Source organism: Sus scrofa, chromosome 10 (genome assembly GCF_000003025.6).
Source record: "Sus scrofa isolate TJ Tabasco breed Duroc chromosome 10, Sscrofa11.1, whole genome shotgun sequence".
NCBI lineage: Eukaryota > Metazoa > Chordata > Mammalia > Artiodactyla > Suidae > Sus > Sus scrofa.
The window spans coordinates 24,744,530-24,771,194 of NC_010452.4; the positions used below are offsets into that span (position 1 = coordinate 24,744,530).

A 26,665-nucleotide genomic window follows, 5' to 3' on the forward strand; every position below is an offset into this window, starting at 1 on the left:
GTAATTCTCCTTAAGAAGATTACAACCTGGATCAATAGACACATGCCCCTTTGGTAAACCAATTAAGGAAGAAGTGTTGGGTAGCACTGATATCCACATCCCCACCTTCTTCAAAGTTTATGAGATGAGCCAAGGGAAAAACCCTTTTGACCACAAATTAGTAAATAAATAATAGCTGTGCCTTTCCCTTGTATTAATACAGGTAAATTCCTAGCACAGAGTATGTAAGGAACACAAATGTTTTCGATGAGGCTGTCCCAACAGCCACAATTTAATGCATGACAAAAATTTAACCCATCATTTGTTCAGTGCCAGGCACTGCATTCCAGAAGCCTGGGAAGAAATTTTAAAAAGCACAAGGAAACACATGACAGAGACCAGCTTTTTGTCCTTATCTCAAAATGTATTGAACATTCAGCTCCTGTAATTCACATCCCTGCTGGAATAGCACGAGGGAGGTGTCTCATCTCTGCTGAGGGGCCTAGCAGATCTGGAGGTCACTGGGTGAACCTTAGAAAAAGGCTGAACTTTGCCGCCCCGACTGCACTTTTCTGATTATCTTTACATCCTTTTCCCGGGGGCCACCTTCTAGAGAAGATAGAAAGTTCACCCAGGGATGGTCAGAAGAACCTGGCTTTTGGCAAAAGATCACAGACGGTATGAAAGCCATTGCCTCTCCTCTGAAGTAATAAAACGTTCGGGCAAAACCTCTTCTTCCTCAAAAGGCAAGAAGAGACAGAAAAGGAGGCACGTTCCCTTTCTACTCAGTGACTTATATGAGTAGAAGGAGGAAAAAATAGTCAAGCGAAGATTTTTTAAACACATAAAATTAAAAATGTGAATGGCAGAGTTGTTTCTCAGGGCTACCTGAGAGGCTATCTTCGGGGCTTAAGTCCTAATTTTGCCCCAAATAAAACGTAACCCTCAACTTAAGAAAAAATGTAAACGGAAAAGTCATGGGTACACACGCCCTGCTCTACAAAAAAGAGTGCCTGATGCTTAGGAGCAGAAGGAACTGAAACAACAGGCACAGACAACCCTCAAGGCCAAGTGGTGCTGGTGGTGTCCGCACCAGAGCCGCCAGCTCAGGAAGGAGGCACAGAGCTGAGCAGAGCCTGGAACTCACCTTGCTTGTATCTGGCACCTGTACCGCTGTAGCCTGCCACCTGCCACATAATAGTCCTGAGCCCACGCGGTCCTGCACAGGCTTGAGGTTCCCTGACGAAAGCAGCTGCCGAGCTCTGTGCTGCCAGTTCACGGTTCTTTCAATCATATACCGAAGTGCATCGCCCTCAGGAAGCCGAACTCGAATGCGCTGGAGAGAGGCCAGCAGGGGCAGAATTTTCTCTAGCGGGGGTTTCTCTGACCTCCGACAGTGGGGACAAAGCCAGATTCGGGGGCCCTGCGAAATGCTGGGCACTGCCACACAGCTAGTGTGGAAAGCATCCCTGCAGAGTTCACACTGGATCATGGGGGCAGCCGGGGCCTTCTGACACAGGCAGACCTTCATGTCCACATCCTGGACAGGTGACAGCAGCTTCCCTTCATTGGCTAGTCTGAGAGACTGCAAGGCCTCCATTTCCCGTAAGCGAGCTTCCCCGAGGGTTGCCATCTAGAAGGAAAGTAACAGTCAAGGACAGTGTCCCAGAGAACCCTGCCTTCTCCTAAAACTCAAGGGTCCTGGGGGCTAAGAATATGGGGGGCAAAGAGGTGTCCAGAGCAGACTATGTTCAATTCCTAGCTCCACCTCACTAAGCTGTGTGGGAGACCTTGGGCAATATATTCCACGGTGGCTGAATTTCCACACGTATGAAACAGGAGCGCCCCTCTCACAGGGCTGCAGTGACAACGCAATGAGACATGAGTGACAAAACACTCTCTGGCAAGGAATAGAGTGTAAGCAATTACTCAGCATACCCCATGCCTCCAAGTCCAATGTCCGTACACATGTATCATCTAGAAAACTTACCTCTCTTGAAAGACACAGGTTTTTCTCAGGTAATTACAGGTACTAATTTCTGAGGCTTTCCATTTGTTTTCAGTTCCACTAGCTTTTGTGTTTTCTGGAAAAGTACTTTACATGAGAAAGTCTCTTAAGTAGCCATAGTAACCTGTGTCTCTTATTGCCTTTAACATTAGGGCCTTACATTTGTGCTGGACACTGGAACTGAAGCAATGAAATTGGATCCTTCATGAAAAATTAAATAGAACCAAGACATCAGACTTCTCTTGTGCACACACACCTGGGCATACTCATGCTGTAAGATCATTTGGCCAGAGACAAAAGTTGCTTTTCTGCAGCAAGAGCCAAGTACCCTCATTGCAAAGTCTTTCCTCTCTATTAAAACAAGAGCTATGTCCCAGGAAAGTTCTGAGTTCAGTTAACCTGTATAAACAACTTGAAAACACAAACATAATCAACTTCACAGGAAAAAGCTGAAGTGATACTGAATATCTTTCTAAGCAGGATGAACAAGCTGTGCATAAGTGGTGCTTCCACATGAGCAGACTAGCACTCATCCACTATATAAGCCCACCCAGGAGCTACAGATTCACTCACGTTGCACCATGAGGTAAAAACAGAGTCTAAGGGTGACAAATGCAAGCCACCAGCTATGTCAAGTTGCCCACCTGCCTGGAACGTAACAATCCATCTTCCACAATAAAAGAAAGGCTAGACCACCATAGTCCTAGTACTTCACTGAGGGTGAAATACAGCAATATGGAGGAAAGCATAGATTTTATGCTTTCCATGCCAGAAACAACATGTAGGAACTACTCCTTTTACAATCCTATTTCCAGGTCCTAAAAATGTTAATTTGTTACAGTGAAACTACTCCCAATGATCACATCCACCCACTCTCAGATCCATCATGATTCACCAGATGAGGAACCTGAGTCCTAGGGCCAGAGTGACTCTCCACTGCCTCTTTGGACTGGAGAAGAAAATATAGAAATGAGGGATTAGGAAAGAAACAAAAAGATCAAGAAGTAAACCAACTAACAAACCTTTGGCATATTTTAAAGTTCCTCCTGGGAGTTCCTGTTGTGGCTCAGGGGAAACAAATCTGACCAGTATCCATGAGGATGCAGGTTCAATCCCTGGCCTTGCTTGGTGGGGTAAGGATCCGGCGTTGCCATGAGCTGTGGTGTAGGTCATGGATGTGACTTGGATCTGGCGTTGCTGTGGCTATAATGCAGACCGGTGGCTGCAGTTCTGATTTGACCCCTAGCTTGGGAACTTCCACCTAAAGGGCAAAAAAAAAAAAAAAAAAAAAAGAATCCTCTAATCTTTACAGATGATAACAATGTACAGGAGTACATACAGGTTATGTGATAACAAAGCAATCAAAAGGTAACGTACAAGGAGTCCCAGACTAGATCAGCAAAAACTAGAGAAGCAAAGCTTGAGATGGACAGTATCTTAACAAAAATGAACCACTTGACAGTGGAAAACAGCACCCTGAAAACACCAAAATGATGCTCAGGCAATCTAATCAGCTGTATCTGATTAGTAGCTGAAGGAAGGGATAAATATGCCAAGAAAGTCTGTGGCAAAATACACAAATATGAGGAGTTCCCATTGTGGCGCAGTGGAAACAAATCCGACTAGGAACCAATGAGACTGCAGGTTCAATCCCCGGCCTTGCTCAGTGCGTTAAGGATCTGGCATTACTGTGAGCGGTGGTGTAGGTCACAGATGAGGCTCGGATCTGATGTTGCTGTGGCTGTGGTGTAGGCGGGCAGCTACAGCTCCGATTCAACCCCTAGCCTGGGAACCTCCATGTGCCACAGGTGCAGCCCTAAAAACAAACAAACAAAAAACCACAAACACATCAGAGCAATCCCACATCAATCACAAGAGAGGTCAGTCAGCTACAGTGGAACAGACTGGGAAGGTGCTTGAACCAAGAAAGATCACATTTGGTTCAGGCTCAGGTGCAGATGCTCTGATTGGACCCCTGGCCTGGGAACCTCCATATGTCACAGGTGTGACCCTAAATAGACAAGGAACAATAAATAAATAAATAATAAAATAGAGAAGACTTTCCATTGTGGCTCAGCAGGTTAAGAACCCAGCATAGTGTCCCATGAGGACATTGTTTCAATCCCCGGCCTCACTCAGTGGGTTAAGGATCTGGTGTTGCCACAAGATGTAGTGTGGGTTGCAGGTGCAGCTCAGATCCAGTGTTGCTGTGGCTATGGTGTAGGCTGGCAGCTCCAGCTCCAATTGACACCTAGCCTGCAAACCTCCGTATGCCAACAGGTGAGGCTATAAAAGGGAAAATAAAAAGGGAAAAAAAATGATCAGAGAGGAGTTCCTGTCGTGATTCAGTGGTTAATGAGTCTGACTAGGAACCATGAGGTTGTGGGTTCGATCCCTGGCCTTGCTCAGTGGGTTAAGGATCTGGTGTTGCCGTGAGCTGTGGTATAGGCCAGTGGCTACAGCTCCGATTCGAACCCTAGCGTGGGAACCTCCATATGCCATGGGAGCGGCCCAAGAGATTGCAAAAAGACAAAAAAAAAAGGGGGGGGGGCTGAGAATCTGAAGAGAAAATTTTCCAAGGAAGACAGAGATGGACAACAGGTACATGAAAAGATGCTCACCATGACTAATCATCAGGGAAATGAAAATCAAAACCCACAAGGAGAGCTCACATCACACCTCTTAAAATAACTGTCATCAAAAGGACAAGAAATAACAAATGATGGTGAGGACATGGAGAAAAGGGAGCCATTGTGTGCTGCTGGTGGCAACAGAAAACTGGTATAGCCACTGGGAAACAGTGTGGAGGGTCCTCAAAACACTAAATAAATGTAAAACTATCACAGGACCCAGCAATTCTACTTCTGGATTATTTATCTAATGGAAATGAAAACACTAACTTGAAAAGATATCTGCATTCCCACGTTCAATGCAGCATTGTTCACAACAGCCAAGATATGGAAACAACCTAAGTGTCCACAGATGGATGAACGGATAAAGGAAACGTGGTGTGTATACACAATGAATATTATTTCACATAGAAAAGAAAATCCTTCCATTTGCAAAAACATAAATGGACTCTGAGAGCACTGTGCTAAGTCAAACAAGTCAGAAAAAGGCAAACAGTGCATGATTTCACTTAAACATGTAATCTAAAAAACAAACAAACAAAAAACCAACCCCACAGACACAGAGACTAGATTGGTGTTGCCAGAAGCAGAGGTGGGGAGCTGAGAGAAGGGGGTCAAAAGGTACAAACTTCTAGTTATAAAATAAGTCAGTCCTGGGGATGTGGTGTACAGCATGGTGACTACAATCATTCATAATAGGTTGTATATTTAAAAGATGCTAAGAGAGTAGATCTTCAAAGTTATCATAAGGAAAATGGCAACAATTCATGATGATAGATATTAACTAGACCTATAATGATCACTTTGCAATATATAAACATATGTCAAATCACTGTGTTGTCTATCTGAAATTAATATAATGCTACAGGTCAATTATAGCTCAAATAAAAAAATTTAAAAAGCATCCTGATCACATAGCTATGATACTGTGCTCACTACACATTAGCTAGATGGTGATTCATCTTCTTGAAGATACAATCTTTGAAATCAACAATGCTTAACACTAAACACAGGTCAGACTCAAAAGTGCCCAGAACACTTATCAGGTTATTTCCTCCTGTAAACTAGTAAGCTGACACTGCAGTTCTGGATCTGCTAGCTGTGGTGCCCTGAGTCAGCACCCCTGGACCAAGCCATAGGTGGTTTCTGAGTCTAGGAGGCCTTTGCTGACCCTTTGGCACTTCCATGCACCCTCAATTCCAAACTTTTACAAATGAAAATCCCTCATAATTGTTTTGGTAAAATGGAGTACTTTTAAAGTTTTTCTTCTACTTGCTTTCCTAATATTCCCAGTAAACAAGAAAAGATTAGAAATTACCCTCCCCCACTGAGAAAAGAGGAGAGCCCAGTACGCACAGCGGAAGCAGTCTCTCTGCTTTCCATCAGAGCTCTCTCCAAGTCACTCAGACTCTCTACTCTAGGGCTTTTCTTCCTGCCACTTGGCAAGGGCTCCTTTAACTTTCTCTGCTTCCTCTTCAACCCCAAAAGGCCAACATCACATCGAGGACACAGCACCTGATGTGGAACAAAGCACAACCACTGGTAAAAACAGATCTCGGGTAAAACATTAGAAGTCAAAAAATAAAGGTCTAAGCAGCAGAAAGCGTGTTCTTCTTTTCTTGGTATTTTCTGTGTAACATGCAGCCCTGAAGCCAGAAACCCTACTCTAGAAAGGAGGGAAGAAAGGAGAGAAGGGAGGTCGGTCGAGTTCCTGTTGTGGCTCAGTGGAAACGAGTCTGACTAGCATCCATGAGGACGTAGGTTCGATCCCTGGCATCAATCAGGGTTAAGGATCCGGCATTGCTGTGAGCTGTGGTGTAGGTCACAGATGCAGCTTAGATCTGGCATTGCTGTGGCTGTGGTGTAGACCAGCGGGTACACCTCCGACGCGACCCACAGCCTGGGGACCTCCATATGCCTCGCGTGCAGCTCTAAAAAGACAAAAAAAAAGAAAAAGAAAAAGAAGGGGAGGGAAGAAAGAAGGATTTCACAAGAGACAGACGTTGATTCCAGAGTCAATCAAACAGTGTTAAAAAAGTGTGACATAGAATGACTGCAATCATAATGGATGGCCAGTACCAGCTTACAGAAAATATAAAAAGTGCAACTAGAGCACTTTGAGAGGTAGATGAGATCATTTCTAAAGCTTGCTAAATGCAAGTGGTAAAGCATGGCCAAGGCTAAATAGCCAATCTCAACAGACTGAGGAACTTCAATGAGGAAAAGTTCCTTCTTAGACAGTGAACGCTATCCCTAAACACACCCAGAAAACGTTTAAAGGTTATTTCACTAACTCAGAAGAATCTCCCTGGCTCTTCTGAAAAGGCTCTTCTGAAAAAAGTGACTCTTAAAACATAGATCATTCAGGGGATTAAAGATCCTGTAGGTGGGTTGACTGCAAACTTACCTCTAAGAGAGAAAAGGATGAATTCTCAGTCAAGAATGTGTTAGCAGCACATTCTTTCCAAACATGAACCTCAGCTACTAGTGACTCCAGCCTCGGTAAAGAACTCAGATGCACAGGGATGGATCGGCCTCGCGTAACAAGCTCTATCAGTGTGTCCAAAACTGGCACACGTCCGCCAACCTAGTAAGTTAAGGAAAAACAGCACTTTTATGTAAGTGGGAAAGCACCATTCAGGCTGGGCCTAGCCCATCATTACAACCTACTGAATTCACAGGCAGGGAGTAACCATAGTGGCTCAGTGGTTAACAAACCCGACCAGTATCCATGAGGATGCAGGATTGGTACTGCTGTGGGTTAAGGATCTGGTACTGCCGTGAGCTGTGGTGTAGGTTGCAGACTTGGCTCGGATCCTGCATTGCTGGGTTATAGACTAGCGGCCTCAAGTCTGATTGGACCCCCAGCCTGGAAACACCATATGCCACAGGTGAGGCCCTATAAAGTCAAAAAATAAATGGAAAAAAAAAAAATCAGGAGTTCCTGTCGTGGCTCAGTGGTTAATGAATCCAACTAAGAACGATGAGGTTGCAGGTTCAATCCCTGGCCTCGCTCAGTGGGTTAAGGATCCGGCATTGCCTAGAGCTGTGGTGTGGGTTGCAGACACAGCTCAGACCCCAAGTTGCTGTGGCTCTGATGTAGGCAGGCGGCTACAGCTCTGATTTGACCCCTAGCCTGGGAACCTCCATATGCCTCGGGGGCAGCCCTGGAAAAAGGCAAAAAGACAAAAAATAAAAATAAATACATTCACCGGCAGATGACTAACAGTGGTGGAAGTGGGGTGATGTGTAAAGTAAAAGTGGGTTGGAAGTAGGGTGACGTGTAAAGTAAAAACCTTATTTGTGCTGGGCCCACAGACAGAACTTTGGATCTCGCTTACCTGTGGTCCCTTTGTTCTGACTATTCACTTGTCATTTTGGTCCCTATGGACGGTTTGAAACAAATTCAACAGAAACGTGAGTTGTTAATAGCTTAAAAGACTTCCATACTGACTTGGATAAATAAAAGCAACAAGACAGGGAGTTCCTGCTGTGGCTTAACAGAAACAAACCTGACTAGTACCCATGAGACTGCAGGTTCGATCTCTTGGGCATTGCTGTGAGCTGTGCTCTAGGTCACAGACACGGCTCAGATCTGGTGTTGCTATGGCTATGGTGTAGGCCAGCAGCTGTAGGTAGCTCCGCTTCAACACCCAACCTAGGAGCTTCCATATACTGTAGGTGCAGCCCTTAAAAAAAAATAAAAATAAAAATAAAAAGCAACAAGACAATATATTACTGCAATTCATGCATCAATGCATCAATGATGGATTATAGTAGTAACTCAGTATAAATTATTCAGGAAACTAAAACGAGTTGAGAAAGCCCACTGGTTCCTGAACTTTGTTAAACATTAAGAGTCACCTGGGAAGCTGTTTAAACAATGTCCTGCCCCCTCTTCTTTTTTTTTTTTTTGCTATTTCTTTGGGCCGCTCCCACGGCATATGGAGGTTCCCAGACTAGGGGTTGAATCGGAGCTGTAGCCCCCGGCCTATACCACAGCCACAGCAATGCGGGATCCGAGCCACGTCTGCAACCTACACCACAGCTCACGGCAACACCGGATCGTTAACCCGCTGAGCGAGGCCAGGGACCGAACCCGAAACCTCATGGTTCCTAGTCGGATTCGTTAACCACTGTGCCACAACGGGAACTCCTGCCCCCTCTTTCTGATTTAAATCACCAGGGAAGAGCTCATGAATTTGCATATCTTACAAGTTTCCACTGATGCTGCTGGTACTGGGACCACATTCTGAAAATGAGATATCCAAACTGCCAAGAAGAATAAAACCTTTGGGGGCAGGGTATGCAGAGAAGCCTTGGTACTGCTCTAAGCCAGTAGGAGCTATCACCATCACTAAGTGCACCATCCAGATGTCTCCTGATGTGACACAACAGGAAGTATACGACAGCATCTGATATTGTGACAAACTCCAGGTTAAAAATATTTAACTTACGTCCACCAGATCCGGCACTGCCCTGGGCTGTGGTGTAGATCGAAGACACAGCTCAGATCCCTCACTGCTATCGATGTGGCATAGGCTGGCAGCTGCAGCAACAACTCAACCCCTAGCCTGAGAACCTCCATGTGCCACAGGTACAGCCATGAAAAGCAAAAAAAAAAAAAAAGTCCATCAAGGTTTAGAAATTAACTTCTAGTTTACAGAAGGTAGAAATCGCCATGAAGAAAAGAGCTAGGCCAAGTCTGGAGGGAGGAGCATCCCACAGGATAACTGTTCTGAACAGTAACATAAAAACAGATGGGGAGTTCCCGTCGTGGCGCAGTGGTTAACGAATCCGACTAGGAACCATGAGGTTGCGGGTTCGGTCCCTGCCCTTGCTCAGTGGGTTAACGATCTGGCGTTGTTGCCGTGAGCTGTGGTGTAGGTTGCAGACGCGGCTCGGATTCCGCGTTGCTGTGGCTCTGGCGTAGGCCGGGGGCTACAGCTCCGATTCAACCCCTAGCCTGGGAACCTCCATATGCCGCGGGAGTGGCCCAAGAAATAGCAACAACAACAACAACAACAACAAAAGACAAAAGACAAAAAAACAAAACAAAACAAAAAAAAAACAGATGGATGATGGGACCCGTCTTGGTGCAGCAGAAATGAATCTGACTAGGAACCATGAGGTTTTGGGTTGGATATCCCTGGCCTCACTCAGTGGGTTAAGGATCTGGCGTTGCCCTGAGCTGTGGTGTAGGTCGCAGATGCGGCTTGGATCTGGTGTCTCTGTGGCTTTGATGTAGGCTGGCGGCTGCAGCTCCGATGACACCTCTAGCCTGGGACCTTCCATATGCTGCAGGTGTGGCCCTAAGATGACAAACAAAAACAAAACGAAACAAAAAAATGGATGGGGAAAAGAGCTTTAAGAGTAAAAGAAATGTCCCAAGATACAGCAATTAGATGAATGCATGGTCTTGGACTGGAAACCAAGCGAAAATTGAATGTAGACTAGGTAGACTGATGTTCTGGTGCTTCAATTTATTCCTAAGGGGATTGAAACCATGAGGGTATAGGTATTCAGCTGGATGCTTAAAAAAGGTGACTTGCAAATGACATACTCTGCCTACGGTACTCAATTTAGAAACATATGGAGCACTCCCTGTGTGTAAAGCAGAATATGAGATGACATTTAAAATAAACCTTGTTGGAGTTCCTGTCGTGGCTGAGTGATTAACAAATCCAACTAGGAACCATGAGGTTGCGGGTTGGATCCCTGGCCTTGCTCAATGGGTTAAGGATCTGGCGTTGACGTGAGCTGTGGTGTAGGTCACAGACATGGCTTGGATCCCGAGTTGCTGTGGCTCTGGCGTAGGCCGGCGGCTGCAGCTTCAATTAGACTCCTAGCCTGGGAACCTCCATATGCCATGGGAGCGGCCCTAGAAAAAGGCAAAAAGACAAAAATAAATAAATAAGTAAAATAAAATAAACCTTTTTTAGTGGATTATTTATTTTAAATGTCATCCCACATCTCTCTACTAGTCCTTAAACATATGATGCAAGCAAAGGCTAGGTGGTTGTTTCAGGAATGGAGGAAATGTTGCTTTATTTCCTTACGGACACTGTTTTGTTGGAAATACAGTACACTAAGTGGGACATACATTTCAACACGTGAAGGGAACAAACCTATTCAGAATCATGTCCTCACCTCTGGTCTCCCACGCTTACCTCTCCTTAGGGCAATGACCTCACCTTCTGGCTGCTACCAGCCGCAGTGAAAGGGGGAACCATGACTTTAAGCACTACAGTCCTAACAATCACCACCACGAGCCTGCATCAAAAATCCCACTGAGGATGTTTATTCACATGGCAAACAACTTCCTGGCTGGCTAGGGTCATCCCTTAATTACATAATATTTACCAAACAGTGTATCTTCTCCCCGCTCCCGTTTTTTAAGGGCCACACCTGTGGCATATGGAGGTTCCCAGGCTAGGGGTTGAATCGGAGCCACAGCAACCAGCCTACGCCACAGCCACTCCAGATCTGAACCCCATCTACAACCTACACCACAGCAACGCCAGATGCTTAACCTACAGAGCGAGGCCAGGCCGCGTCTTCATGGATACTAATTGGTTTCATTACCATTGAGCCACAACGGGAACTCCTCTTCATTAACTAGAATAGATGTCCAGATGTTTTGTTGAAAATTTCTGGTTAAAACTGTATTGTTTGGCATCTCTCGTTAGCAACTGGTCAATCAGCACCTTAAAACTCTGCACACAAAAACAAAAAAACAAAAAAACAAACAAAAAAAAGGAGTTCCTGTCGTGGCGTAGTGGTTAACGAATCCGACTAGGAACCATGAGGTTGCGGGTTCGGTCCCTGCCCTTGCTCAGTGGGTTAACGATCTGGCGTTGTTGCCGTGAGCTGTGGTGTAGATTGCAGACGCGGCTCGGATCCTGCGTTGCTGTGGCTCTGGCATAGGCTGGCAGCTACAGCTCCGATTAGACCCCTAGCCTGGGAACCTTCATATGCTGCAGCAGCGGCCCAAGAAATAGCAAAAAAGACAAAAAACAAAAAACAAACAAAAAAAAACTCTGCAGATATTCAAAAAACTAAATGGTATTTTATTCCTAGAATCTGATGGCTTCAATAAGACTGAACTTGAGACTTAATAACAATGTAAATTAAAAATTAAAAAACTTAGCCCATTAAATAATTCGAAGATCTTTTTTCTCAATAGGCCCATAAGACCACTGGTTTATGATTAGAGAGAAAAAGGAAAACACCCCCACCAACCACTTCTCAAATAAATTTATCCAGCCGAAAACTGGGAAAAACAGAATATATTGTCTGTACCTTAATAGCACTACACGTGAATTTAATTTTCTAATAGGGCCATAGATACATAGTGCTAATTACTTTAGAACTTGCTCAATTTCATTTCTTTTGTAGGGTGGGGAAGCACTTCAAAGTCACTACTTGGTAAAAAGCCTGGGCCTTAGGGCATAGCTTAGCCATGTAATGACATACCAAGCTTTGCTGACTCTTCACTCTGGACTGTCTAAACTCCAAGTAGTTGGCAAGCCAACAAGAGACAGTTATACTTATCAAAGATTAGAAACTATATATATTCTCCCACATGTTGATTTTTAGGTCTTTTCCTTCAATCTCCAACCAAGTACTTAAGTTTGTTATGGGATGGGAGTTCCCGTCGTGGCTCAGTGGCTAATGAATCTGACCAGGAACCATGAGATTGCCAGTTTGATCCCTGGCCTTGCTCAGTGGGTTAAGGATCCAGCGTTGCTGTGAGATGTGGTGTAGGTCACAGACGCGGCTCAGATTCTGCGATGCTGTGGCTCTGGCGAAGGCTGGTGGCTACAGCTCCGATGAGACCCCTAGCCTGGGAACCTCCATATGCCCCGGGAGCTGCCCAAGAAATGGCAAAAAGACAAAAAAAAAAAAAAGAGAAAGTTTGTTATGGGAGACTCCCAAGCTCCTAGACAAAAGTTGGTTAGACCTAAGCTTTAAACACTTCAGCCCACTGGCCAGGACAAGAGCTAAGATAGGTAAATGCATCTACATAAGGTTTAAGAGAATTAGTCACCTGACCAACCCAAACGCTGAACCTACACGGTGAGATCCTACTCTTGCTCTTTACAAATGTGCCTATACACTGCACATTTTGTAAACCCACCTGCAGGGCCTCTACGTCCTGAAGCCAGTCTCTGGCTCTCTGCACAGAGTCCTTCAGAGCTGCACCGCTGGGCAGGTACGCGGGGATCTCCTCCATCTCTTTCACCACTGTTGCAAGGCTGTTCAACGAATGCCGAGGCCTGAAAAAGACAAACACTGTCAGCACTCTACACGGTGGCTCATTTTGCTTATGGTTTACCAAATGAGAAAAATCACTCCAAAGGAAATCCAAAACAGCAACTTTTTTCAAATGGAAATTAACTACTAGGTATCAAATTATCTAGTTTCAAATGGCTGCATAAGACTTGCACAGAACCATAAATGTCTGTACAACCTAGGAATTTCTTGTACTTTTATGTTGTCAACTGGACCAGTAAAGATTGTCAAGTAGAAAGCAAGATCAAGGGAGGAAGCATCTTCTCTCCTAGGTGCAGTCTAAGTCCAATATGTCTCTCAGATAAGGTATAGTCACTAAGCAACAGCACCAGTGTTGGGAATTACAGGACCATCTTTGCTTTAAAGACAGTGCACACTGACTCTCAGACACTTCTCTTTAAGTTTCTGGGATCCCATTATTAGCTGTGGGTTTGAACAGTTGCACTTGGAGTTCCCGTTGTGGCTCAGCAGTAACAAACCCAACGGTATCCATGAGGATGTGGGTTTGATCCTGGCCTCACTCAATGGGTTAAGGATCTGACATTACTGTGAGCTGTGGTGAAGGTTGCGGACACAGCTCAGATTCTGCATTGCTGTGACTGTGGTATAGGCTAGCAGCTGTAGCTCTGATTCCACCCCTACCCTGGGAACCTCCACATGCTGCAGGTGCGGCCCTAAAAAAGACAAAAAGTCACACACACACACAATATTCTTTTGTCTAAGTTCCAAAGGAGCCGCAAACAAGTCAGGTATTTCTACGTATACAACTCCCCTAAGTGCACAAAGGTCACACGTCAACCCCTGTGCTCTGTGCTCCACCATGGATGCAGTGCCCAGCCTTCCCCAGGGCAGAGGCGTTGGTGTGCTTATTTACCTGGCCTTGAGGAGGCTCCTGGCTTTGTCATCCCAGTGCTCTGACACAGTGAGCAGTTCCTGAAGCCGAGCCATTGCTTTCTCCACAGCTGAATATGGGGCCAGACCCACCCCCAAGTCTATGAGACGTCTCATATCATCCAAGGAGAGGGAGCTGGGGTCTAAGCAAGCTTGCTGCACCTCTTCCAGCCAATGGGCCTGCTCCAGACGGGTACGCATCTCAGCAAGTTGTGGAAGCTCAACATCAAACTCAAAGCTGACATCTAGCAAATCTTGCAGCTCAGCAGCACTGGGCATCTCCTCAGAGAGTAATTTCTGGCTATGCTGTTGGAAATCTTCTACACGATTCAAGAGATCCTAAAAGAACAGATTGTTGCATCAAAACAGTAATTTCTGTAACTGGCTTCTTATATGCTTAGAATTGTCAATGCATATTCTACATGACCCTCTTCCATCTCACTTGATTTTAGCAACAATACGGGTAAACAGCATAATACATAAGCCAATTGACAGCTAAAACAAGTGACTATAACAGACATACCAACTGTGAGGAGTAGCTGGTGGTCAATTTCCAGGTAAAAATTTCTGACTTTCTCCTCTGCACGCATGTTATAATCTCTTTATACACGCATACCACTCAATATGTTATTAGAAACATTTGCCAATAATGTACAAATTAACCACCCAAAATGATAAGTGAGCTTATTTACAAAACATAAAGCAGCAGCACCTCCCATCCAGTTACCTTCAGCAGTGGAGTCTGGCTAAGAACACAGGGAAGAGCATACAGCTGTGTCACAAACTGCCGGAGCTCATTCACCGTCAGCTGGTTGTGGGATTTCCCTCCCCCAGATCGGTATCTAGAGACAAAGGCCCAAGAAGCCAAGTGAGAACACACCCACCCTTCCCAGTCTGGGCTGTGGGAGAGCCCTAACCAGTCCGTGCAGTACCCACCTCGTCTGCCTTTTGCCGTTAAGCAGCTGCTGTGCGACAGAGGCACACTTCTCAGCATCCTGTGTGACTAAGCGGAGGTGACGTAAAAGATCGTTGTCTGGGAATTTCTTCATCTCAGATTCTTCAATCAAAGCCTTAAAGCTGACAAGGCCTAGGGATAAAGAAAAGGTCCCCGTTTTTGTGATCATTATGTATGAAATACAGGGGGGAGGGGTTTGCAAATATCAGTTCTTATCTATAGATATTTGCAATATTCCACCTCTTTAATAAATGTGTTCATTTGATGGGGGAGGTGTACTGAGGATGGAGTGCTTTAAAAAGTGCCTAGACTAAATACGGCTGATGGATTATACCGATGTCAATCTCCTGGTTACGATACTGAAACTTAGGGTATAACCTTTGACAAGGTTATACCTTGTCAAAACAGATCAAATCCAGATCTTAGTGTGGCTGGAACCACTTCTTCCTCCTGCATTTTACTCTGCCACTGGCAGGGAACTAGTAGGCTCAGAGCCACTGATACTGCACCCTCTCCTAAATGAGAAAGCCACAGAAAGGAAAGCAAATGAAAATACTTTGTGGAAAGAAATGGGAAGGCAAGCAGTGACTTTGAAAGGTAGTAACAAGAAACAGACTTTGACCTTGATTAGAATGAAGTACAGTAATAAACCAGCATTTCATAAACTCTTAATGGCATGCTGCCTTTGTGATGAGATCTATTTTAAGAAACAAAAAGGAGTTCCCGTTGTGGCTCAGCAGAAGCAAATCTGACTAATAGTCATGAGGACACAGGTTTGATCCCCGGCCTCCATCAGTGGGTTAAGGATCCGGTGTTTCCCTGAGCTGTGGTGTAGGTGGCAGACGAGGCTCAGATCTGGTTTTGCTGTGGCTGGAGGGTAGGCTGCAATCTGACTGCTACCCTGGGAACCTCCACATGCTGTGGGTGTGGCCCTTAAAAAACAAACAAACAGAACAAAAACCTTTACTAAGGTTCCATATAAAATGTAAAATACTTTTTTGTTCCTGAGACAAAGAGGTATAAAGGTTATTATGTTTTATAACAATACCTCATCCTGTACAAGGGCATCCACCTCATCCACTCTTGACTTTAAAACCTCTGCTAACACTCTGAATCTGGCTGAACAATTTCAAGGAACTGGTTTGCTAACTTTTGGTTGGCTATATGATCATCAGTCCCAATGTGCCAATCACCAAACCACACTTTCTATATATTACATACTTTTCTTTTTATTGATCTTTGCCTCCAAAGCTTCATTCACATTCAAGGCCCATTCATTGTAAGATTCAGCTCGAAGCTTCAATGCATTCATCATGGGATAGAGGTCATCTAGAGTGTATCTATACCTGGAAACAGAAGAGTAGACTTAGCTTTGAGATATGTGGGTTTGGAGGAAATCAGACATTTCATTCTCAATGTCACTGAGCCTTTATTAAGAATTTAGTGTTTTCAGGAGTTCCCGTCATGGCACAGTGGTTAATGAATCCAACTAGGAACCATGAGGTTTTGGGTTCAATCCCTGGCCTTGCTCAGTAGGTTAAGGATCCGGCATGGCCGTGAGATGTGGTGTAGGTCGCAGACGCAGCTCGGATCCCATGTTGCTGTGGCTCTGGTGTAGGCCGGCAGCAACAGCTCCAATTAGACCCCTAGTCTGGGAACCTCCATGTGCCCCGGTGTGGCCCTAGAAAAGGCAAAAAGACAAAAAATAATAATAATAAAATACCCCCCCAAAAAATTTTGTTTTCATAGAAAAAAAATCATTTTTCTTACTCACCGCAGTTTATATTTATAAGGAGGACAGGAACATAATTCTTTTACATGATGCAGGCAAACAAGCAGGCCAGGTTTACAAGAACAGGAGATGGCAGACATGAAGCAAGTAGTTTTGCATTTTACACACTGACGCTCGTCATCTGGCAACAGCTCAAAGTCCATTCTTTCTGAATCAATTACTCCCTAGAATAAAGTGTACTTTAGAGCTCTACAAAGCATAATACAACCCACCAGCTCCCAAAACAAACATGCATAGCTGAGTTTTGTTTTGGCCACCCTATGGCATATGGAGTTCTTGGGCCAGGGATCAGATCCGAGCCAGTCACCACCTAAAGCCACAGATGTGGCAATGCTGAATCCTTAACCCACTGTGCTGGGCCTGAGGTCAAACCTTCATCTTGGAGTTCCCATCGTGGCTCAGTGGTTAATGAATCCGACTAGGTACCATGAGGTTGCAGGTTCGATCCCTGGCGTTGCTCAGTGGGTTAAGGATCCGGCATTGCCATGAGCTGTAGTGTAGATGGCAGATGCGGCTCGGATCCTGCATTGCTGTGGCTCTGGTGTAGGCCAGCAGCTATGGCTCCGATTTGACCCCTAGCCTGGGAACCTTCATATGCCGCGAGAGCGGCCCAAGAAATGGCAAAAAGACAAAAAAAAAACCAAAACGAACAAAAAAACAAACAAAAAAACCCCTCATCTCAGCGCTCCCAAGATCCCACTGATTATTCCATTGTGCCACAGCAGGAACTCCTTGTTTTAAATTTTTTAAGAGCCTCACCAAAATAGAGACTGTGTGACTTAAAATGTGTTGATCGGAGCTCCTGTTGCGGCTCAATGGTAACACACCCAACTAGAATCCATGAGGATAAGGGTTCGATCCGTGGTCCTCCTGCTCAGTGGGTTAAGGATCTAGCATTGCTGTAGCTGTGGTGTAGGCCAATGGCTGCAGTTACAATTTGACCCCTAGCCTGAGAACTTCCATGTGCCCCAAGTGTACCCCTAAAAAGACAAAATAAAATTTAAAAAAAGAAAAGAAAAGAAAATATGTGGACCTGTCAAATGCGGGCAAGTTAACCTACTTCATTCGTGACTAGGGCAACCCCTCTGGACAAGGTAGGCCTTTATGTTTGGCATTTTGATCTGAGTATACAAAGTTCTTTTTTGTTTTTTTGTCTCTTGTCTTTTGCACCCGTGGCATATGGAGGTTCCCAGGCTAAGGGTCTAACTGGTGCTGCAGCTGCCGGCCTGAGCCATAGCCACAGCAATGCCAGATATGAGCCACATCGGGGACCTATACCACAGCTCACGGCAATGCAGGATCCTTAACCCACAACCTCATGGTTCCTAGTTGGATTTGTTTCCATTGCGCCACGACTGGAACCCCTGAGTATGCAAAGTTCTTAACAGGCCTATAAAACTACTGAGATTAGCTATTTATTCTATTCCAAAATGTCTTTGTCCATATTTTGAGCATAGAAAAAAGGAAATACAAAAACATTCTACTTCAGAGTAATGTAGCTCGAGAATCCGCAACAAAAAAATAAAAATAAATTTAAAAAAAAATAAAAGGAAAGATGGGTAAAATGAAAAAGATTATCATGTAGGAATTGTTGATGGGAAGATGCCGAGTGTTCTGTTAGCCTCTTACATGAATAGTTCTCTAAAAAGGTTGGAGAAGCTGCAGGCAGAGGCTGAGATCATAGTGAGGCATTTCCCTAACAGAAAGGGTGTCAGGAAAAAGGAGGTCTTAAAGCAGAAAGCTTCAAGAGCAGTTTGTAACACCTAACATTCAGCCCTTCTAGGACATACTGGGAAAATAAGGAAAATGCTAACAAATGAATTTTGTTTTAATCTGGACTTGACTGTTAAAAAGAACTTCATGATGGAGATGGCTAAATTTTTGTTTAAAATGAAATTAAGGATCATCTCTGAAGACTTAAGTTGAAAATGAATCTTTTTTTTTTTTTTTTTTGCTTTTTAGGGCCACACCCATGGCATATGGAGGTTCCCACGCTAGGGGTCAAATCAGAGCTTCAGCTACCAGCCCACATCACAACAACAGCAATGTGGCATCCTAGCTGCATCTGCAACCTACACCACAGCTCACGGCAACGCAAGATCCTTAACTCACTGAGTGAGGCCAGGGATTGAACCCACAACCTCATGGTTCCTAGTGGCTAGTGGGATTCACTTCTGCTATGCCGTGATGGGAACTCCAAAAATGAATCATTTTAATTCAACCATCTCATTTGTAAATTTCTACATCTGGAAAAAAAATTTATGTTCTCCAAGTTCCAAAAATGGACAGGATTATGATTGAAGAGTAGGAGTACTTAAGCTCACCTTCTCTCACGAAAACATCAAAATTACAGCCAACTGCTAAAAAACCATCAACAAAGTTTTTGGTAGTTTTTGGAAACTACCAAAAAAGATATCCTACACCCAAAGTCAAAGAAGCCGCCACATCAAGATAGTAGGAGGGGTGCGTCTTTGATAATATAAGAAATCCCATACCCACCAGGTGGGTAACCCACAGACTGGAAAATAACTGCTGCAGAGGCTCTCCACAGGAGTGAGAGTTCTGAGACCCACATCAGGTTCCCACACTTGGAGGTATGTCGCTGGAAGGAGCCCCCAGAGCATCTGGTATTGAGGTCCAGCAGGGTTTGTGCACAGGAGCCACACAGGACTGGGGGAAACAGAGACTCCACTCTTGGAGGGCATGCATAGGCTTTCATGTGCACTGGGTCCCAGGGCAAAGCAAGACTTGTAAGAATCTAGGTCAGATCTACCCTCGGCTCTTGGAGGATCTCTGGGGAAAACAGGGGGTGACTGTGGCTTAATTGGAGTCAGAGGTCTAAGGAATAATCATTGGAGTGAACTCCCTTGCAAGTGGCCATTGTGGAGAAATCTGGCTTCCCACCCATCAGGGCTGAGAAGCCCCAGGCCAAACACAGCCCCACCCATCAGGAAACAGACTGCCTAAACTAAAGCCCACCCCCCTACTCTGGCACACAGCCTCTAATCACACCCAGAGACAACACCCCACCCACCAGAGCAAGAGAGAAGACTCAGCTCCACCTACCAGTGGACAGGCACCAGGAAGCCTGGCAGCAAGCCCCCCAAAACCAACTTCACTCACCAAGGGTAGACACCAGAAACAAGAGAGGCTACTGTCTGCAAAAAGGAGACCACATAAAAAAAACTATATAAAATAAAAACTCAAAGAATTATGACTAAAATAAGGGAGCAAGAAAAAAACCCAGAAAAACAGCTACATGATCTGGAGATTACCAACCTATATGAAAAAGACGTTAGACTAATGATAGTAAAGATGATTCAAGATCTTGGGGAAAAAAAAAAAACTGTAGGCAAAAGTTGATAAATTGGAATTCCTGCTGTGGCTCAGTGGAAACGAATATGACTAGCATGCATGAGGATGCAGGTTTGATTCCTGGCCTTGCTCAGTGGGTTAAGGATCCAGTGTTGCCATGAACTGTGGTGTAGGTCACAGATGCAGCTTGGATCCTGCATTGCTGTGGCTGAGGCATAGGTTGGTACCTACAGCTCTGATTCAACCCCTACCCTGGGAATCTCCATATGCCATGGATGTGGCCCTGAAAAGCCAAAATAAAAAGGATAAATTATAAAAAAGAAAAAAGCACTGAACAAAGAAATAGGAGATTTAAAGATTATGTAATCATAAATGCAAAATTCAGTAATTGAAAAAATTCACTAGAAGCAACCAAGAGCAGAACACAGGAGGCAGAAGAACAAATAAATGAGGTAGAAGACAGACTGGTGGAAATCACTGACACAGAACAGAAAAGAAGAAGACTGAAAAGAAATAGACAGTCTAAGAGAACTCTGGAACAACTTTAAATGCATCAACATCTGGAGTTCCCATTCTGGCACAGTGGAAATGAACCCACCTAGTAACCATGAGGACACAGGTTTGATCCCAGGCCTTGCTCAGTGGGTCAAGAATCTGGTGTTGCCATGAGCTGTGGTAAAGGTCATAGACGCAGCCTGGATCCCACCCTGCTGTGGTGTAGGCTGGCAGCTATAGCTCTGCTTTAACCCCTAGCCTGGGAACTTCTATATGCCATGGGTGTGGCCCTAAAAAGCAAAAAAAAAAAAAAAAAAAAGTACCAACATCTGCATTATATGGATGCCAGAAGAGAGTGAAAGGGCCAGAGAAAATAATTTGAAGAGATAAGAACCAAAAACTTCCCTAACATGGGAAGGGACTCATTCACCCAAATCCTAGAAGCACAACGAGTACCATGTAAAATAAACCCAAGGAGGAATACCATGAAACACATATTAATCAAACTGTCCTAAATTAAAGACAAAGAGAAAAAACTGAAAGCAGCTAGGGAAAAGAAACAAGTAACACACAAGGGGACTCCGATAAGGTTATCAGCAGATTTTCAGAAGCAACTCTGCAGGTCAGAAAGGAGTGGCAGGATATACTTAAAGTGATGCAAGGAAAAAACTTCCAACTGAGAATACTCTACCCAGCAAGGCTTTCACTCAAATTTGAAAGAGCAATCAAAAGCTTTACAGATAAGCAAAAGCTAAGAGAATTCACCACTAAACCAACTTTACAATAAATACTAAAGGAACTTCTCTAGGTGGAAAAGGCCACAACTAGAAACAAGAAGATACAAATGAGAAGGCTCACTGGTAAAGGCAAACACAAAGTAAAACATAAAAGTAAAGGTAGGAAATCATCTATACATAAATATACTACCCAAAACCAAAAACCATGGAGAAGAGGAAGGTACAAATGCAGGATCCTGAAGATACAATTGCAATTAAGAGACAAACAACTTAATCTTGTATACATATAGACTACTCCATCAAAACTCTATGGTAACTGAAAACCAAAAATCTACAATAGATACACAAAAAGTAAGAAAAAGCAATCCAAACATAAAACTAAAGATAGTCATCAAACCACAAGAAAAGAGAACAAAAGAAAAAGGGAAGAAAAAAGACCAAAAACAAATCCAAAACAATTAAAAAAATGATAGTAAAAACATGCACATCATTTATTACCTTAAATGTAAATGGACTAAATGCTCCAAACAGACTGGATGCTAGTTCCTGTCATGGCTCAGTGGTTAATGAATCTGACTAGGAACCATGAGGATTCGGGTTTGATCCCTGGCCTCATTCAGTGGGTTAAGGATCCGGTGTTGCCGTGAGCTGTGGTGTAGGTCGCAGACGAGGCTCTGATTCTGCACTGCTGCGTCTCTGGCTTAAGCTGGCGGCTTAAGCTCTGATTAGACCCCTAGCCCGGGAACCTCCATATGCCTCAGGTGCCGCCCTAGAAAAGGCAAAAAGACAAAAACAAAAACAAACAAACAGACTGGATGAATGGATACAAACACAGGACCCATTTATATGCTGCCTCCAAGTTCACTTCAGTTCTAGGGACACATACAAACTATAAGTAGGAGGATGCAAGAAGATATTCTATGCAAACAATATCAAAAGAAAGCTGGAACAGCAATACTCTCATCAGACAAAACAGACCTTTTTAATGTTACAAGAGACAAAGAAGGACATTATATAATGATCAAAAGGCTCAATCCAAGAAAAAGATGTAACAACCGTAAACATATATGCATTCAACATAAGAGCACCTCAATATATAACTGCTAACAGCCTTAAAAGGAGAGAACAGCCTTAAAAGGGACTTGAACCTGCATCAAAGCAGTGACAAGGCCAGATCCTTAACCTGCTGCACCACAGCAGTAACTCCCCAATCGTATTTTTATTTTAATTTTTTGTCTTTTTTTTTTAGGGCCACACCCACAGCATATGGAGGTCCCCAGGCTAGAGGTCGGATCATAGCTGTAGCTGCCAGACTACACCACAGCCACAGCAACACCAGATCCAAGCCACATCTGCAACCTACATGACAGCTCAGGGCAACGCTGGATCCTTAAACCCACTGAGAGAGGCCAGGGATCAAACCTGCATCCTCATGGATACTAGTCAGATTTGTTTCCACTGAGACACCATGGGGAACTCCCCCAAATGTATTTTTAAAAACTAGCAATAAACAGTTGGAAATTTTTAAAAAGGTTAAAATACCATATAATATTACCAAAACATATGAAATACATAATTATGAACCCAAGAAAATATATGTAAAATCTGTGCTGCAATTTACAAAATACCGAATGAAAGAAATCGAGGCCTAAATAGAGGTGATATACTAGGTGATATACTAGGTCCATGGATTGGAAGATATCAATTCTCCACAGGTTTAATCACATTCCAATCAAATTCCCAACAGACTTTTTGGTAGAAATCAATAAGCTGCTTCTCAACTTTACACAGAAAAGCAAAGGAACTAAAATGGCTAAACAATTTTTAAGAGGAACAAAGTTGGAGGACTCACACTACCTCATTTCAAGACTTATTAGAAAGAGAAATAAGACCATACGGTATTACCAAGAAAATAAATGCATAGACCAACAGACTAGAACAGAGTTAAAAAAAACAGCTCCACTCATACGTGATTTAATTTCGACCAAGGTGCCAGGGCAACTCAATGGAAAAAGGAGTCTTTTCAAGGAATGGTGATAGTACAATTGGACAGTCATATGCAAAAACAGTTAATCTCAATACACACCTTGCCATAAATAAAAAGTTACTTAAAAGGATTAAAGACTTAAATTGAAACCTAAAACTAGAAATTCTAGATGACTGCACAAGAGAAAACTTTTGTGACTGCAGTTAGGCAAAGATTTCTTAAGGATACACCAAAAGAGATCCATTAAAAAAAAAAAAAAAAAAAAGATAAACTTAATTTCATCAAAATGAAGAACTTCTGCTATTTGAAAGACACAGCTAAAAGGATGAAATGACAACCAGAAGAAAATATCTGCAGAACACTTATATGAAGACTGGTGTCTAGAATATACAAATCTCACAATAATCCAATAAAAAAGAGATGGAGGAGTTCCTGCTGAGGCTCAGCAGTTAGCAAACCCGACTAGCATTCATGAGGACATGGGTTTGATCCCTGGCCTCACTCAGTGGGTTGGGGATCTGGAGTTGACGTGAGCTGTGGTATAGGCTGCAGATGTGGTTCGGATCCCACATGGTTGTGGCTGTGGTGTAGGCCAGTGGCTACAGCTCCAACTGGACCCCTAGCCTGGGAACTTCCATATGCTGTGCTGTGGCCCTAAAAAAGACAAAAAAAGATAAAAAAATGAAAAATAAAAGCAAAATGAGACAGGAGCTCTTCCTGTTGTGACACAATGGAAATGAATCCAACTAGTAACAAGATGATACGAGTTCGATCCCTGGCCTCACTCAGTGGATTAAGGATCTGGTGTTGCCATGAACTGTGGTGTAGCTCATATACGTGGCTTAGATCTGGATCCGGTGTCGCTGTGGCTGTGGTGTGAGCTGGCAGCCGTAGCTCCAATTCGACCCCTAGCCTGGGAACCTCCAAATGCCGCAGGTGCAGTCCTTTAAAAAAAAAAAAAAAAAAAAAAGAGAGAGAGAGAGAAAAAAAGAAGGCACAATGAGACAATAGAATGGTCTTTTTGTTTTTTCGTCACAACCATGGCATATGGAAGTTTTCAGGCTAGAGACCAAACCTGAGCTACCGCGAAGACAATACTCAACATTGGATCCTTAACCTGCTGTGCCATAGCAGTAACTCCAAGGATGGTCTTAAAGGAAATCAGACTTAGCAAAGTCTCCTTAAAAAGGTATCAAAGTGCATAAGAAAATTTACTAAGTAAAACACATGGTTGGGGTTCCAGAAATCTTACCAATTTCCGGACAGTTTCTCTTAGAGCCTTCTCATCCTCAATCATGATGGCCATATCTTTCTGAACGGTTGATGCCACGACAACGTCTAGTACGTCCGCCTTGGAAGCCATCCTGCAAATCATCTCATCGTGGGAGAAGACACAATAGCGATGCAGTAGGCGGTAATGTTCCACGCATTGTCGGCCTAAGGGCAACTGTGCCCAAGATAGGGGAGGACATGTGACTTTCATCTCTCTCCTTCCTGTTTCCAAAGACTTATGACTGTTACTATCAAATTACCAAATACCATTTCCTGGGTCATCATCAACCTTTCCAAAACTAAGAGGCCTCGGACTGTTTAAAATCATTGCATCTCAAAGATCTGGCATATCAGGTGCCTAAATTAAAAAGTAGTTTAAAAAATCCAACATATTGGAGTTCCCGTCGTGGTGCAGAATCCGCCTAGGAACCATGAGTTTTCAGGTTCGATCCCTGGCCTTGCTCAGTGGGTTAAGAATCTGTTGTTGCCGAAAGCTGTGGTGTAGGTCGCAGACTCAGCTCGATCTGGCGCTGGCTGTGGCTGTGGCATAGGCCGGCGGCTGTAGCTCCAATTCAACCCCTATTCTGGGAACCTCTATATGCCATGGGTATGGCCCTAAAATAAAAAATAAAATCCAACATATTAATAATGTATTAAATGTCTGCAACAATGTACAATCTAATTATGAATGCAAATTTGCACATTTCATGAACAGTGTTGAACTGACGTGGTTAAACTATTTCAAGGCACCATAATGCTCTAAAAACTATAGATACAGATAGTACTATTATCAGGTAAGGCACTAAAACAAGGTTATAATTCATTAGGTTTAATATCACACCCACTTAAACTAGATAGTTCTCTTTAGGTAAATGACATATTAACACTTACACAAAAACTCCACTTCACAATGACCTAAAATCAAATGTCAATAAAGTTACCGTTGTGGCTCAGTGGTAATGAACCTGAATAGTATCCATGAGGATGCAGGTTCTACCCCTGGCCTCAGTCAGTTGGTTAAGGATCTGGCATTGCTGTGGCTATGGTGTAAACTGGCAGCTGCAGCTCTGAGCTGACCCCTCGCCTGGCAACTTCCATATGCCGAAGTTGCAGCCCTAAAAAGCAAAAAACAAAAAAAGCAAATGTCAATAAAAATTTCTGTGCTGTGGATAACTGAAGCCAGTGCTGCAGAAAGTACAATCTTAAGACTGGGGCTCCTTGTTATCATTTTGCAATGTAAATGAACAGACTCCATATTGGGTCTTACTTCTTGCAAGTGGGCCAGTGCTTCTCTTGCTGCCAGAGGGACACGACTGGCAGACCTATCATTTGGGCAGCAATTGGCTTGAGCAACTAGACACATGAAAGCTTTAACAGCATTATATACCATGAAAAACAGTAACTGAAAAGGCTAAGTCATAATTACATACCCAATCAACAGTGCAGAAGTTAACAGCCTCAGCAAAATTAAAACCTTGATTGAAACCGCTGTGGTAGGCTCTTGGAAACGTAATCACAAACTCCCCAGCACACTGATTAGTTCGGTAAACCTAAGGAGATAGAAATCAGAGATTTTTAATGACATTCTCACAAAAGACAATCTGGGAGTGCATGTGATGGCACAGTGGGTTGTGGGTTAAGAATCCGACTAGCAGCTCGGATCACTGTGGAGGGGCAGGTTCAATCCCTAGCCCGGTGCTGTGGGTTAAAGGATCCAGTGTTGCTTCAGCTGTGACTCGGATTCAATCCCTGGCCCAGGAACTTCCATATGCTGTGGATGTGGCCATAAAACTTTTAAAAACCCAGCAGAGAAATAGACTGTCACATGATTTTCCAGAAAGGGTCAGAAACAAAGTATGGCTGAATATCACCTTAAGTTACTTGTTTCTGCCACAACATGCAAGTGGTACCCTCAGACTTCCAGGGTTGATTAGTATCTCACAGAAAACAGCTTATCCTACAAAATCTCGCTCCAACCAGGATCAGGACACATCTTTCTAAACAGAGCTACAACTATGAATATACTACTATTATAATACCAAAATAGGATCTCCTGCCACCAATTAAAGAAATTCCACTCTATTTTAAGGATCTCATTCTATACAAAGCTCTTCCTGATTTGGGCCTCAAACTTAATTGCCATCAATAACTCATTTTCCCACCACCCTCACCCAAAAAACACTTATACTGCTCTAGACACGCAATCTTCAAAATGAACAGTAACACAATAATAACATTAGATGTCTTTTCTTTTTTTTCTTTTTTTGGTCTTTTTGTCTTTTTTTATGGCCGCACTGCGGCATATGGAG

At 43.7% G+C, this 26,665-nt stretch overlaps 1 protein-coding gene across 1 annotated transcript in view; it reads right to left on the reverse strand.

Annotated features, from left to right (window-relative positions):
• KDM5B (lysine demethylase 5B) overlaps positions 1-26,665 on the reverse strand; it is a 92,423-nt gene that overhangs the window by 5,415 nt on the left and 60,343 nt on the right. Inside the window, exons 13-23 of the mRNA XM_021064567.1 lie at positions 25,787-25,906; positions 24,337-24,531; positions 16,533-16,714; positions 15,980-16,104; positions 14,740-14,890; positions 14,531-14,645; positions 13,787-14,142; positions 12,758-12,896; positions 7,025-7,204; positions 5,974-6,132; positions 1,127-1,612 (exon numbers count right to left, since the gene is read on the reverse strand). Of these exons, the coding sequence (XP_020920226.1) occupies positions 1,127-1,612; positions 5,974-6,132; positions 7,025-7,204; positions 12,758-12,896; positions 13,787-14,142; positions 14,531-14,645; positions 14,740-14,890; positions 15,980-16,104; positions 16,533-16,714; positions 24,337-24,531; positions 25,787-25,906 (2,208 nt within the window). The remainder of the gene's footprint in view (positions 1-1,126; positions 1,613-5,973; positions 6,133-7,024; positions 7,205-12,757; positions 12,897-13,786; positions 14,143-14,530; positions 14,646-14,739; positions 14,891-15,979; positions 16,105-16,532; positions 16,715-24,336; positions 24,532-25,786; positions 25,907-26,665) is intronic.